The sequence below is a fragment of the Dioscorea cayenensis genome, chromosome 9, assembly GCF_009730915.1.
Source record: "Dioscorea cayenensis subsp. rotundata cultivar TDr96_F1 chromosome 9, TDr96_F1_v2_PseudoChromosome.rev07_lg8_w22 25.fasta, whole genome shotgun sequence".
Classification (NCBI taxonomy): Eukaryota; Viridiplantae; Streptophyta; class Magnoliopsida; order Dioscoreales; family Dioscoreaceae; genus Dioscorea; species Dioscorea cayenensis.
The window spans coordinates 2,474,882-2,491,303 of record NC_052479.1 but is presented as its reverse complement, the minus strand read 5'-3'; the positions used below and the strand labels follow the sequence as shown (position 1 = coordinate 2,491,303).

The 16,422-nt window shown below is 30.8% G+C and overlaps 1 protein-coding gene and 1 non-coding gene across 2 annotated transcripts; both read right to left on the bottom strand.

Moving 5' to 3' along the window:
* Positions 1 to 6,329: 6,329 nt before the first annotated feature.
* Positions 6,330 to 6,403, bottom strand: TRNAV-CAC. Its single transcript has one exon. It is a non-coding gene; the product is annotated as a tRNA-Val (tRNA).
* A 2,193-nt stretch (positions 6,404 to 8,596) lies between these two features.
* Positions 8,597 to 13,634, bottom strand: LOC120268327 (V-type proton ATPase subunit E-like). The gene is made up of 6 exons (XM_039275766.1): positions 13,389 to 13,634; positions 12,369 to 12,469; positions 11,443 to 11,599; positions 10,799 to 10,995; positions 9,669 to 9,768; positions 8,597 to 8,871 (listed from the first exon to the last, which is right to left on the bottom strand). Exons 1-6 carry the CDS (start codon positions 13,488 to 13,490, stop codon positions 8,836 to 8,838), a joined length of 693 nt encoding a protein of 230 aa, XP_039131700.1. The 5' UTR covers positions 13,491 to 13,634; the 3' UTR covers positions 8,597 to 8,835.
* Between the last annotated feature and the right edge of the window lie 2,788 nt (positions 13,635 to 16,422).

Below are 16,422 nucleotides of genomic sequence, written 5' to 3'. Positions count from 1 at the left end.
ATGGAGGAGCTGGTGCTGCAAGCAACATGGGAGTAGTAATGACAAAAGTTGACAGATCAAGCCTGATAGGCCTGAGCAATGACTAGTGGCAAACTTTGCTTGAAATGTTGAGTGATTGTAAAAACAATACCATGGAGAAAATAACTAATAAGCTTTTGGATGTCTCTTTCATATGACCAAATGATTGGAGAATATGTGTGAGATTCGGGATAAAAGTGGTTATTCAGTGGGGCTACCCGATGGACAATCAGTAATCGCAATGAAGGAAGGAACCGTGATATATTCTTAATGTGAATATGAAGCTGAAAAATATTTTATATGTGCCAAGACTGACTTCCGACTTTATTTCAGTATCATAGTTAATTAATGAATCAAATTGTTTTGTTTGATTCACTCAAAATTTGCATTGTTCAAGACTGTGCTTCAAGGATGTTGATTGGTGCCAGTGAATGAAAGGATGAGCTCTACTATTTCCGCAAGGTACCAAGTGGTAATTTTTTTCAAAATAAATGGTAAAGGCTGGTTAGATCTTTGACACAAAAGTTTAGGGCATCCATCATCAAAGATAGTCAAATTAGTTACAAATGTCAATATTAATAAAGACAACAGTTTATTGAATAAAACTTGTGATTCATGTCAATGAGCAAAACAGACAAGAGATAAGTTTTCTCATAATCATCAGAAATCGTCTGATGTTTTTGAACTTATTCATTGTGATTTATGGGGAGCATATAGAACCTCATCGTCTTGTGGTAAATCTTATTTTTTGACTATGGTAGATGATTATTCTCTTGGTGATTTTATTGATTGATAAGAAAGAAGTTTATCAAACCATGTTGAACTTCTTTGCTATGATTGAGAGACAATATTACAAAAAGTCTAAAATGGTTAGAAGTGATAATGGGACAAATTTACTTGTCTGAAACACTATTTTCTTGAACATGGCATTTTTCCCCCAAACTACATGTACAAGAATGCCTCAACAAAATGATAGAGTGGAGAGGAAGTATCAACACCTTTTAAATATAGCTCAAGTAGCTAGATTTCAAGGAAATCTCGCCATTGAGTTCTGGAGAGAGTGTGTTGGCAGCGAGTTACCTAATTAATCAAAACCCACTAAAATTTTAAATAATAAAACTCCTTATGAAGTTTTGTATAGAAAACCATCTTATGATCAGTTAAGGGTTTTTGAGTCATTGTGGTATGCTCATGATCAAGGAAAGAAATGCAATAAATTTGCTAGTCGCAATCATAGATGTATTTTTATTGGGTACCCCCATGGAAAGAAAGGATGGAAATTTTATTATCTTGAAAAAAGGGATTTTTTTTATTTTTTTTATTTTATTTTTTTTTTGTCAATGGATGTTGATTTTTCTAAAAATGAGTTCCCTTTTACTCATAAGGCAAATCATGATAAAGAGCCTTCAACTATGATTGAGTGGGCTATGGCAGGAGCTGATGATGATGAGGAGTATGTGCGCTTTAAGAGACATGTATGGGAATCTGATCAAGAAGGCACATGCTAAATGAGAAGGGCCTTTTGTGAGAGTGGTTGGCATGTACACGCTGATGGTGTGGAATCGCTAACTCAAGATAAGGTTGATACATGAATTAGAGTGCAACTATTGGGGCAAAGGCACCTAACAAAGCAAGCTTCCGTCTGTCTGCAAGACTATGTCACACACACAATATGGAAGAAGAGCCCATCCTTGAGTACATCCTATCCGAAGCATACCTTAGGTACACCCTACTCAATAGCACATTTTGTGAATTGTGACCAATTTTCTTTGGACATAGAAAGTTTATTTCAGCAGTTATAGCAAAACGTGAATGCACTTCATATGATGAAGCGACCAAACATGAAAAATGGAGAAATGCAATGCACAGAGAAATACAAGCATTGGAGAAAAATGAGACTTGGGTTCTCACGACATTGTCTCCTAGAAAGAAAGCTCTAGGATGTAAGTGGGCACATAAAATCAAATACCAATCCGATGGCACAGTGGAAAGATGTAAGGCCCAGCTTGTGATATTTGGCAATAAACAAGTAGAAGGGATCAACTACAAGAAGACATTTGCTCTTGTATCTAAAAAAATTACAGTGCGAGTGTTTTTGGTGGTGATAGCAGCAAAACAATGGTCGTTACATCAGATGGATGTTCATAATGCTTTTCTACACGGTGGGAACAGTGGGCATCTTAATGTTATGGTCTACGTAGATGTTCTACTTATTTTTGGGAACAACCACAGTGCCATACAATAATTTAAGGAAAATTTGAGTGCCTGTTTTCATATGAAGGATTTGGTTGTTCTCAAATATTTCTTGGGCATTGAGGTGATGAGGAGTTTTGAAGGAATTATTTTGTCTAACAAAAAAATATGCGCTGGACATAATATCCAAAGCTAGTTTACTTGGAGCCAAGTCTGCTCCATCTCCAATGGAGCAAAACCATGGCCTAACTCATGCTGATGGGCAATTTTTAGATGATCCCAATGTTATCGACGTATGGTTGGACGCCTTATCTACTTGTCCTTCACTAGGCTGGAATTGTTATATTGTGTTCATATACTTTCTCAATTCATGCAATAGCCCAAGGAAGAGCAATGGCATGCCACCTCACATGTGGTTTGATATCTAAAGGTACACCAGGGAAAGGGATATTATTAAGTAGTAATTGTGACATGAAATTGTATGAATGGTGTGACTTAGATTTGGCAAGTTGTGCTTCACCAGGCGATCTCTCACTGGATGATTTGTCTTTCTTGGTAATTCTTTTATTTCTTAGAAGACAAAAAAACACGTGATTGTTCCCAGGTCACCAACTAAAGCTGAATATCAATCTATGACAACCACCACTTGTAAACTTAAGTGGTTGAAAAACCTTCTATCTAGTCTTGATGTGGCTCATCCTACCCCTATGCATTTGTATTGTGATAGTCAAGCAACACTCTATCTCGTGAAAATTTTGATTTTTCATAAGTGCACAAAACACATTATAGTTGACTGTCATTTTGCGGATGACAAAATATTGCGAGGAAATATTCATCCAGTTCATGTCTCCACACAAGTATAGCTCTTTTTGACAAAGGCATTAGACAACATTTTGACTTTTTCTTTCGCAAGTTGAGCATCCAAATCCCTCATGCACCAATTTGAGGGGGGCATTAAGACTGTGTATATGTCATTGTATTTTTTATAGATATTCTTATGTGATATTTCCTCTATTTTAGGTAGTTAAGAGCTGGATGCAATATTTTTAGGCCTAATTATAGGAGGTGGTTGAGGATGATAATATTGTATATAATGATATCGGTGAAGTGAATAAAGTGAGGAATTCCCAAAGCCTAAAGGTTTTCACTGTTCTATTTTGTGTGTGTGGGTGGGGGGATAATGTGTGGAATTGTTATCAATTAAATTCATAATCACAATAAACATAAGGGTATACGCAAAAATGATGTAAAATTATTAAATAAAAGGTATAATTCTCTCAATAGTCGCTCTACTTTTTAAAACTTACCATGTTAGTCTTTCTACCTTAAATTGTAATATTTTAGTCTCTCTACTACTTTTAATTTAGTCATGTAAGTCCCTCTAAACCCTAACCCTAAACTAGGTTAAAGAACACCTTTAAATTAGAATAATATTATTTAGGATGAATTGATACTCTAAATGATGTGGAAGCGAAGTTGGCATACATGTCAGCATCAACGTCATTCTTTATCTCTCTTTTTAAAAAAAAAAACAGATTGAATTTCTTTTTATAATCTAAACCTATATTTTATAATTTTCAAAGTTTAAAGATTCATAATAAATTTTAAATTCTAATACCCCAAAATCTGAAATCCAAATATTATAAAATCTTATACCAAAAATTCAAAAAACCTAAACCCTAAATCCTAAGCCTACTAGGGTTAACGATTTACAATTTTTAGAGTTTAGGGAGGGGGTTTCCAGTTTATAGTTTACACTAAAGTTTACATGATAAAGACAAATTAGGTTTTTCAATAAAAAGAGAGAGAGAGAAAGAATGACATGAATGCCAACTTGGTATTAGAGATGGCAATTTGTACCCTACCCGACGGGTATACCCGTACCCGTACCCGGTCAAAGAGGGTATTACCCTTTTTGACTGGGTACGGGTACGGGTAAGGGTATTACCGGTTAATTTTTGAGCGGGTACGGGTCAGGTAAGGGTATGCCCCTACCCTACCCGTACCCTTACCCTTACCCTTACCCGTTGAAGAGGGTACGGGTAAAACCCGTACCCGTACCCTTACCCTCTCATATATATATATATATATAATTTTTTATTAAACTAAACATTTACTCACAATTTACTCAATATCTATTTTCATGGTGATTAATTTGAAAATAAAACTTCAAATTTTCTCTTAATATATTATTTTAAATTTTATTTAATTTCTACATTTATATTTGATAATATTATCAAAATTGAATTTTAGATATATATTAAGAATCATAATTAAATTAAAAAATAAGCAAATATAAAAAATAATGTTATAATAATTTATTCTATAAATTATAAGAACATCCTGAAAAATAAGATACTAATAAAAAATCAATTGGATATAACTTATGAGAATTACTTATAATGTTTTTTATATTCAAACTCTTACTAGATATTTATAAAATTTGAAGCTATATAAAATATAAATAGTAGATATATGAAAAAATTTTAAACAAAAACCAAGATGGTTAAACATGAACAAAACAAAAGGTAGAGTTACCATTGAGTCCTAAATAGACATTATTTTTATGTGATTATATAATTTAAAATAAACAAATATATATCAACTTGTAATTTTGAATTTATGGACATGTGTTTAAAGATTATAATATAATGTATAATTAATTTATTTTTATTATTATTTAAATTTAATTCGATAATTTGAACAACGGGTAAGCGGGTACCCTGCGGGTAAGGGTAAGGGTATGATTTTTTTTACCCTGAAGGGTACGGGGAAGGGTACGGGTATGGGGTAGGAGTTACGGGTACGGGTAAGGGTTTTGGCATACCCTACCCATACCCTACCCGTTGCCATCCCTACTTGGTATCCACTGATTCGAACTACCAATTTGGTCTATCTATTTGACTTATATATCATTAGATAGATGCTATATTTACATACTAGATTTATCAAATATGTTTCTCGAATGTCGACTTGCCATTCACGTCATTCCTTTTTATATAAACTTTAAATTCAAACCGTAAAAATTCCCTAAATTCTTATAATTATAAAAAATTATAAAACCATATTTAAAATTCTAAAAATTTTAAACCCAAATACTATAAAATAATATATCTAAAATTCTAAAAAATTAAATCCTGAATAATAAATATTAAACCCTAAGCGCTAAACCCTAAATAATAAATTGCAAACCCCTGTAGGGTTTAGAGAGACAGTGTTGGATTAAAATTTTTGGATTTAGATGATAAAAAAAATTAAAAAAAGGAAGAAGAGAGAGAAAAAATAACCTAGATGGATGCCAACTTGATGTACTCATTGTTTGGAAAACATCATCAATCATATCATTATTGTTTAAATTATCCATAATGCAGACATGACTTTTTCTTTAAGCCCTTTCAAATTGACATAAATTTAATTAGACCCTTCAAATTGACATAAATTTAATTTCAAACAGATATCAAATGTGCATATATTTTTAAATGGCTTCTCAAATCACAGACGTGGTTATAAAAGGACTAAAATGTTAAGTTTGAACAATTCTAGAATTAGTTGTTTTATAATAAGTTGATCTTAAAAATGAATCCTTTCTCTATTTTTTTTAAAGGAAAATATCAGTTAGTGGATATATAGCTCAACCACCTTGACTTTACTTGATAGTTGATACCCCACATTCTAATTTTTTTTTATGTATAGTTAATGGGGTCTTCACCCAACTAATAGGAGGATTGGATTACAAATTCATACTCTTAGATAGAGATCTTTGACACTATTGCATCCAACCTATTTCAAATTTAGATAAGCTAGTATGGGGATTGAACTGTAAATTTGCACCCAGAAATAGAGATCTTTAACACTACTTTATCCAACTTATTTCGAATTTGGATAAGAAGAGTCACGCAAATCATATCTTTTTATAGTGGAACTAATGTCATTAGACCAAAAACCCTTTTGGCCCCTTCATTCTTTCTATACCCATTATAACTAATAATAAAAGGAAAGGTTATATATATATACAGCTCGAGCAAATTGACTTTATTTAATACCCTTCATTCTATCTATTCCCTTTTGACAAAAAGAGGCAAGTTATTATATAAAATAATAAAAAATATATATATTTCTGTCTGAGCCCGGGTTCGAACCGGGGACCTCTAGTGTGTGAGACTAGCGTGATAACCAACTACACCACCCAGACTTATCACATCCTATTAATTTCTAATTAAATTTTAAATAAAACAAAAACTAGTGAATAAACCCAACTAAAACTCCAATTAATATTCACATCAAGAATTATAAAAATATTAAATAATGAAATAAATAAATGGCTGGTGGGTAGGGAGCGTTACATGTACATTATGATGTAAGACCTACAACTTGCATATATGTGTGCACATGATAATTACAAACGCATACTTTTCTTTCTTTCTTTTTTATTTTTTATTTTTTTAATTAATTCATATGAAGTGAAATTTATGTAGTTCACCGTTGAATTTTTGACACTTATCCTGAGATAAATAATTTAATTAAAAAAATTAAAATTTTATTAAAATTTTATTATATTTTAATATATTTTTACTACATGTGTCAAAAACTCATTAGACACTACACCAACTATACTTATTGCACTACACCTAAGTTCTCTTCTCTGGCCAATACACAACCTGAATCATATGGATGTCACTTGGCATGATGTTAACACCTGCAAATTGCATATATGTATATTCAAGTATATTTTTCAAAAATTTCTTCTCTTCCAATGTACCATCTACATTATTTAAGCCCAATAGCTTTCCCAAATGCCGGAGGTAAGTAAAATTGGGTATTCAAGCTGATTTTCAAAACTAGATTGGATTGCCGATTCTTGAATCTACAAAAGCTTAATCTATATCCCATTAGTTTTAATTGGATATCCACATTTTTAAACCGGATCAGATATATTATATTTGGATCCAAATTTAAATTTGCTTAATTTGAAATATTTATTTTTTTATTAATTTATTTTAATTTAATAATATTTTGAACAAAATTATTATTTTAATAAAAAAATAGATTTATTTTTTTTTATAATTTGAGTAGTTTGTGGAATATAAATGAAATAACTGTTAATAGCAAAACCTAAGTTCTACCTCGCCTTCAGAAGCTCCTAACTCGAAGAAAGCTAAATTGGAGGAGCCAAGTGGCAAGCTTAGAAGAAGCCTTGATTTCCTTTCCTCTCATGACTTGGAGCAGGGGCTCAGTCAGATCTGGTTCCTTCTCAGAGTGAGGGATAGTGTTTTAATGTTTTTCTTACCCTAGGGGGGGTCTGTCCCCCTAGTGCCTTGTGTTTTTCTTTTTGCGTCTTTTTCGCTATGTCCTGTGTTTGTTTTTCCCACCTCTGGTGGACCTACTCCTTTGATAATATAGCGTTTTACATAATACGATAAACTCACAACTTATAAAAATCTTTCTATGCACATAATAATAATAATAATAATAATAATAATAATAATGAGTCTCATCAATAGTTGGTAATAAAAAAATAAAATTAAATAAAAAATTAAATATCTTCTGAAACATCAAGCATTTCGTTATTTCACTGTTAAACTATTATTACAGTAATATAAATATTTGTTTATGTGACATTTTAAATATATAAAAAAATTAAATATATTTTTTTAAAAAAAACCATGAATGGTGTCGAAACTTATAGGGCCATGAGATAAGAAACAAATTTACATAATTTAATATTATTATTAATTAAGTAAGATAAATTTTATATTGTAGAAACGTACAATCAAAATTCTTAATAATATAACTTTATGAATAAAGTAATAAATTAAAATTTTAAATTTTAAAAAGTAATGAGGCCCAAAAAAATCATAGAGCCCTAAGTATATATATGCCTTCGTTGCCTATGCCTAGAGTGACCCTGCATTTAATAATTATATTTAATATTTAAAACAATTTTTTTATTTTTTTTACAAGATAAATAAACCACTGCAAGAAATCTACTCATATAAAAAAAACTCTTCTAGAGTCCTACTTTACCAATGAATAGCATATTCAACCGCCACACAACCTCATCCTTCGTAAGGAAAGAAGTAAAACTCACACCAAATAAAAAAAACTCACACCAAATAAAAAGAACCGTGTCGCCTCTGGACCTTCGGGTTGTCTGTTCCTCTTGTTAAAAACGTGTCCAACTGGGCTAAACACCCTTTTGTCTTTACATTTTGAGTTACAACATTTATAAAGTAAATTTATACTTCAAAAATATACCTTGCTATAATTATTATATTTATATACTGAAAATAAAAATCTCACAATAACTACATTTATAATTCAGAGTTTTGCAAGGATATATGTTAACCCTGAGAAAGGCAAAAGGAATACAAAGCACACAACACTGTAAAAGATAGGCCAAGGTTCTAACATTAATATCAACCAAAAAAAAGATAGAAGCAAGTAATTATCTGTTTCTGTGATACATTTTAGAGGTGTCTAAAGCATCCTGTTATTTGTAATTCATCTCCCAAGCACAGCATGGGGAAGCTTGTAAAATACATACAAAAAAAGAGAACATGGTTAGATCAGACCGAACAATAACGCCGATCTATTATTATAGAATACGGAAAAACCGACTGTGAATCAGGTGGCAACCTTAGCATAAAGAGTCTTCCGGATCTGCACAAGAAAAAGAACTAACATTACCGAATTGAAACATATCTGCAGAGTGTACGAGTGTGCGGTGTGTGTAGAAGTTGTATCGGTAGTCGATACTGCTGCAAAGGTGTTTTGAGCTTGACCAATGTCTCAAGCTGGCTATACTTTCTTTTGATTACAACTAGTGGTGGCTACTAAAATTTTGAACATGGTTTGTTCTGATCTTTAAAATAAGAACAAAAAGATTCAACAAAAAAAAAAAAAAAAAAAAAAAGAAAAAAACAAGTTCTTCACCCTGCCAGCCAAAATGACATTTTTTTTAACTCAAATTCGAACTATACAGGGTTTAGCTTGCATATACCACTACAAAATGGATAATTACAATTATACCCATGTAAAAACCATATTTGCTAATATACCCCACTATGAGAACTAAACTAAACAATTGAAATTAAAAAAATAATAACCAAATTACCACTCAATCTATTCTCTTCATCCATCTTGTGAAGAGAGAGAATACAAGGATCGAGGAATAATTTGTCCTTTTATAGAAATTTTAAGTTATACAGGCTAATAGCTGTGTTTGTTGGGAACATACAAGCATATAATCAATTACCTGCTTTTATAGGGGCACACAAGTAATGTCTCAAAAAAATAAAAAAATAATTCAGCCTGACGAAATTTTAGCATGTTTACTACTCTGTTTCAACAGCATCACATCTTCTAAAGACTTTCTATCATTAGTTTATAGCGCATGTTAGACTTTAAAAATATGCAGAAACTATGCAACCTTACAAAATGAAGCATGCATGACATACCTCAGGCAACTTCTGTCTGAATAAAACTTCAAGTCTGGCATCAAGTGTATTCTCCAAAACAATTTTCCCATCTTGTGAAGCCAATACAACACCTCCAGAACTGGCAAACCAAAAATAATTATATCATTTTAGGCATATAATGGATAAAGTTGTAAAAATACATCCCACATTAAGCTAGATTAAATAGAACCAAATATAACCTAAATAATTATATAGGGCTATATGAAATCTCTAAATCATAACATTTCTGGAATAAAATTCACGTGGTTATGCTCGAGCTCCAATATAGAAAAGGACCTCGAAGTTTAATATATGATGCAGTTATATATATATATATATATATATTTGACCATGAGATATGTGCATTTATGATCACTATGATAGAGTGACCAAGACAGAAGGCCTCTTTCAAGATCCAACCATACTGAGAGAGTTGCATAAACTATGAGGACTTCTCAAGTAAAAAATGGACCACAATTAAGGTTCAAATATATGCCTAGCTTAAGGCTTTGTTTGAGTTGCATCAACATAGTATGAAAACTTCATTAATTAGTTTGGGCGACTAATATTCCCATATTAGATTTAGTTTTAATAAATATAAGTCTGAGTCTCTCATCCTATCAGCTTAAACTTTTAGTTTGACTCGAACATAGGTAATATACTGCTTGCTTTATAGTTAAGACCTGCCATAAAGCACATACGCTGCGAGTTAAAGATGAAAATCATAATATTCACACACTCAAAAAAAGGTTTTGATATATCTTTCATCTTATCATCATTTAGGCACACAAGCTTATATTTCTAAATAAACTATCATAGAATGAGTGCTTAGCTTATAACCGATTTATACAAGTTAAATAATCAAGAAAAAAACATTTTAAAAATCAACAATCAAGTAAAAAATATAAGTCATGTGGGGGAAAACGCATCAATTTATCTACAAAGATGTTGATAATACTGACAGGCATTACATTTATTTGTAAGTTTGTAACTATAGAGGAGTTATATGAAGCCGAGAACTCATGTACGGTTTTGTAGTAGTAAAAGGTACAATGATGCTATTTTCGTCCATGTTTATCAGACCAATAATTTAATCAAATGGAAATATGGCAAACTCATTAAGACATTACCAGAAGAGACCATGAGCCTCAGGCTTAGTTGGAGGTGGTGGAAGGTATACTTTGCCATCAATAGTAACTTTAGGAGGATGAACCTCTGCTTTCTCTGCATATTGTTGCTTTGCTTCCTCTAAGACAGACTCAACCAACTTACGGTCACACTCTCTGCACCGCAATAAAACTGATGGCTCTTTCAGGCGCAGTAAACTCTGGAAAGGTCATAAATGTATAGTCATCAATTCCATATTTGCCATGAGGAAACAGAAGCAAGGTTGAATGAAATGAGGGGAGAAAATAAATTTCATCAGTTACCCCTAACATACTAAAAAATTTTAGACTAACTCAAAATCTCACTTCTTTTCATCAATTTCGTTCAAAAAAAATTTACACACACGAAATTAAAACAGGAACCATATATTATGACATTAGGGCAACATTATATTGTTCACACTACTGTATCCTTATTTTGACATCATGAAATTAATGTTCAGGTGGCTTCAATTTACTAGATATTGTTTTTATTCACATTTGTATTTAACTTTATAATCATTCCTTTTTTCATGAAGAACACAAGCCTCACAGTAGCTAATATAGAAATTTAATCGCAAAGTAGGGCACAATTTTTTCCTGTTTTAAACAAGTAATGTGAATCGCACCTGCACAATGAGGTCTTTCAGAAGCTGTTTATATGACTTGGCATTTTCAGAGACACGTAAAAGCTCCTTACTAGCAGATTCTTTCATTGAATTCACAAAGTCATCTTGGGCTTGCAAAACTTTAATGCGTGATGCATTTAACTGCATTGAATATTCACTACAATGGCACAACCAAAGTGTTAAATAAGTAAATAGTTTAATATCAAGAATATATCATAATTACAAGATGCTCAATGCGAAAAGCAATAAAAGGTATCCACCACCAACCCACCCAACCCCACACACACACCCCATGCTCTTCCGAAAGAAAATGCTTATTTAACCGAATAGGAGGAAGGCTAGTCATTTTAAACTACTGAATAATGCATTAATAATGTACTAGATGTTTATTGACAAATTTAACAATTAAATTTAACAAACTGGAGGAGCTTCTTTTAAAAGGGTGCCAATTCTGGGACTGAAGGTTACCGTTTAATGTGTCCTGAAGCAAAGTTCCCACACCACCCCAAAAAAAAAACAAAAAAAGAAAAAAGAAAAAGAAAAGAAAAATGAAGATGAAGAAGAAGACGAAGATAGAAACGAGAGAGAAAAGACTTGGAGAGTTTAGGTGTTTTTATCAATATCTGTTTAATCAATTGTTGTTAGGTAGATGGTAGTGGAAGTTTCTATGTAAAAATTCACTGGAAAGCTATCGCTATAATGAAGCACATGGAGAATTCATCAAAAAACAACAGAAGTGACTCTCCTCAGAGACAGATTCTCAATATCAAGTAGGAAATGACATTCTAAGTACGTAATCCCATGCCATTGTCATCATCAAAAACACATAATATGTGCATTGGTACGTTTTCTAAAATGCTCCTCTTAGCATGTCTAAAACTTTAAGGAATGAAACATTAATGATAGTGACAGAAGGGTGTGCTCACATTTTCCGACGGACTTCCACTTGCTTTTCCTTCCTCTCATACTCTTGGCGAATCTTTCTCTTCTCAGCTTCAACAAGTTGCAATTTTTCTATGTTAAATTCCTACAAGAATAAAAGCATATACTAATAAATCATTCTTAAGTAATTAAATCCGACTAAAGCCGTATACATTAATAAGAAGGAGATTGCAGGTTCAACGAAAGGGATTCACCATGACAATTGGTAAAAAAAAAACAGAATTTTAAGCTTCTTATGCTGCAAATTATATTCAAAGCATTCTTCTAAAATTACAAATAGTGCATAAATTGGTTAGAGTGAGATTATATGTTAATCAATCTTGGGATATTCCTAGCTCATCATTTCTTAGGATGTCACTCCAGCTTACTGCATAAAGGTAATAACATTTTTTAGGTTAGATTGAAAACCTTAATCCTTCTCTGCCTCTATTGTAATCAAGAGAAAGACTGCTCTTTTGGGTTGCTAGATGCATTATGAATTCAAAGTTTTCTTTCTTTTAATTTTCAGATTGTTCGGATTGCATCTAAGAAATAACTAACTATGATAACGTATTAAATGAGCCAAGAAAAACTTCAACTTATGCCATACCCTAACAAGCATAAGCAAAAGATTTGTAGCTCAAAACCCTAATCATTAAGGTATCAAAATTGGTTCAGTTTTCATGAATAACCCAAGCAAACGTAACAGCTCCCAACTTTCTTACATCACCTCAAAATCTAAACCATTTGATCGCCATAAAAAAAAAAAATGTTTTTTTTTTTAAAAAAAAGAAAAGAAAACTGAATTTTTGTGACATTTCAGTCATACACAAAGTAAAATCATATAGAAACACTATCCATACAACCTTCAAATTCATTCACTGAACTCAATAAAACCAAGAAAAAAAAATTGAAGAACATTAAACAAAAAGGAACAAAACAACAGATGGCTCTGCAAAATCACTGTAATCGATTAAAATTTTTTTTTTCACAAAAATTAAAGTAAAAAATAAAGAACTAAAAACCTCTTCAGCGGAGACGGAGATCTCGTTGGCTTTCTCCTCGGCCTCCTGGCGGATGAAACGGACCATCTGCTGGATCTGGCGAGAGACGTCGGCATCGTTCATCTTCTCCGATGTGGGATTTTCCGATGAGGAATGGAAAAACTAGGGTTAGGTTTTATTTGGGTGGTGGAGCGTGAAAGGTGTGAGATTTGGATCTCGGCGAAAGAATCGGTCACGCGTGAAGTGTGAAGTGGGATTGGATTCGATACACATGATTTCCGATGTTTTGCCCAAACGGGATACACTCCTGCATCAAACCCTAGCAATAACGGTCATATATTTTAAATTAAATTTTTCTTTCTATTTTTTTTTAAAAAAATATTTATTATATATATATTTCTTTATTTATTTATTTAAAATCAATTAAATTTTTTTTTAATAAAGTAGAGAAGTGATTTCACACTTATTTATTTATTTATTTATTTATTTATTATTATTATTATTATTATTATTATTATTAGACTTCAATCATGTATTGAAAGAGAGTCAAACTCTCGATCTCTTGCATGGAAGTCAAATGTCTTACCATTAGACTATTGTCACAGTGACTTTAAAAATATTTTTTTAAAATTAAGTTGTTTTTGAGTGCAATTTTTTTTTATATTATGATATTTTTTATTATATTTTTTTACTATTTTTATAAAAAATTTTAACAAGCACAACTTATTTTAAAAGTAGTCAAGAATGGTAATATTTAAATATAAAACGAAGTTTATGTTTTTTTTTTAATTATTGTGATGTTTAGAAAATGAAATGATTGGTGGTGTGACTTATAAAATTATTATTATTATTATTATTATTGTCTTTTTAACACATCAATTTTAAAAAATGACGTACTAACAAGTAGCTACTAAATGGGAGACCTCTCTTAACAAAATTTTTTGCTTACATGATGTCACTTGGACTAACTCATGTCAATAAAATATTGTAATTTTATTATATTAATATTTTTATATATTATTTTTAACATTTAAAACAAATTAGCAATTGTAATGAATATTTCAAAAGTAGGATAATATAATAAAATACTAAACAACAAATTCATTATCTCCTAACTTTGTCTCCTGATAAAATTGGGAGATGCATTTGAGAGAAGGGATTGAACGAACACTTCTTCACACTATTAAATTTGAATGGAAGGATAATATTGATTATTTAAAAATTCCAAAAAAAAAAGAAAAAAGAAAGTACTTTTCCTATCCCAATACTTTATATAGCATGTTCTTTTATAAAATATTTTCTTTAATTTTATAAATTATCATCATTTTAACAAATCCTCCTGTCACAATTGCAATTTCTTTTATATCCCAATATTTTACCCTCTTTTCCTTTTATATATATATATATCTTTTAATATTTTTATAATTTATCATCATCATGTGTCTCCATATTTTTTCTTTCCTTTGAATTTTAAATATTAAATCCAACATCTCCCAAAGGCCATCTGCGGACGCTCGTAGAACGTCCGCAGATGATGTACAGTAATTTTAATAGGGTTGGATGTCTACGATTGATTCAGTTACTGTGCTGAGATTGATTAGATAGTTCAGATTAAAATACTGTGCATCCCACTTTTTAGTTTTTAGTTTTTACTGTGCTTATAAATAGTGCACAGTATTACTGTTTATAGAACGGTGTGCAGGCACATATCAACGTTCAGAGATTATGAATCTGTGAACATTGGCAGACGATGCATCCTCTTATAAAAATAGGGAGAAAAGGTAATAACAGAGAGATGGCCATTATCTTTCTTTTTTTTATTAAGATAGTTTGATAGATAATTGACCATGGGACTAAATAAAATACATAAATAATTGAAAACAAAATTAAATTAAGTTTTGGATTGTTTTATTTGTAAATGTCCTAAATTTTATTTATTTTTTAATTTTTTTTCCTGTTAACATAGATAATCAAATATAATCCCAAATTTTAGTTTTTTTTATTTTTATTTTAAATGTTATTTATATAATCTTTGGCAAACTAATTATTTTGTTTCCTTTAACCAATTAAAAGAACATTCTTTTATGCTCAGATCAAATATCATCCTAAATTTGTTTTTTTTTTCCTTCGAATTTTTTATTTTCATTTATTTTGTCAAACTATTTTTGTTATTTCTTTAACCCAATTAACGGGATAGTTTTTATTAACCAACAGAAATACTGAATTAAAATTTTCCATTGAATACAAGAGATAAAATCATATGCTACATATATTATTCATACCGGTATGACTTTGAGAATGTATGAGACATGCTCAAGATTGGCTTTATTTTGTTAGGTTTTGGATTTTTTTCCCCAAAAAAAAATTATGTAAAAGGTTAAATCTAATTTTTTTTTTATATTTCGTAATTTACAATTTTATTTCTATCAATTGATTATGAAATTATTCAAATAATTTGCTAGGGAAATTATATATACAGCAAAACTTTGAGGACAATTATTTTCATACAATGATTAATTTTATGCATTATCAAATGTTGGAAGAAGTTGCAAGAAAAACACTAGAAAATCAAAAGAAATTTAAAAACTTTAATCGAAAAATCAAGATAGAAAGACATATTCCAAGTACTATATTTAGAGAAGTTAGCGGGCCTCTTGGTATGTTGTACCTGTTCTTTTGTATTTAGTATTTATTTTCAAAGAAAATCCGATATCAAATCTCAAAGACCAGGCAAGGTGAGAGCACAAATGTGTTGAGATATTAACTATATGCATGTGTATATTTTTAACTTCTTTTAAATAGAGAGTCCTTGGCATCTATTTGTCAAAAACAAAAGACAAGAAAAATACTAATATATATATATATAATACAGAAATTAATTTAAAAATATTTATCAAATAATTAAGACAAAAAGGCACATTCCAAATGTTGTGTTTAGGGAAATTAGGCCCCACAATGGCCTCTTGGCTCCTTTGGGTATTGTGTTTGTTTCAGGAATAACTCCAATCAACTCTCCTTTTTCTTGGGCCTTTATTGTTTTTAATACCATTGTTGA

What these genes read in the sequence shown, in the direction of transcription:
- LOC120268327 (XM_039275766.1), bottom strand. Translation starts at nt 13,490, where the DNA reads ATGAACGATGCCGACGTCTCTCGCCAGATCCAGCAGATGGTCCGTTTC. An exon ending in TCTCCGTCTCCGCTGAAGAG is followed by an intron (nt 12,470 to 13,388) that starts GTTTTTAGTTCT and finishes TTATTCTTGTAG; the next exon opens with GAATTTAACATAGAAAAATT. An exon ending in TCAGACAGAAGTTGCCTGAG is followed by an intron (nt 8,872 to 9,668) that starts GTATGTCATGCA and finishes TTTCTTGTGCAG; the next exon opens with ATCCGGAAGACTCTTTATGC.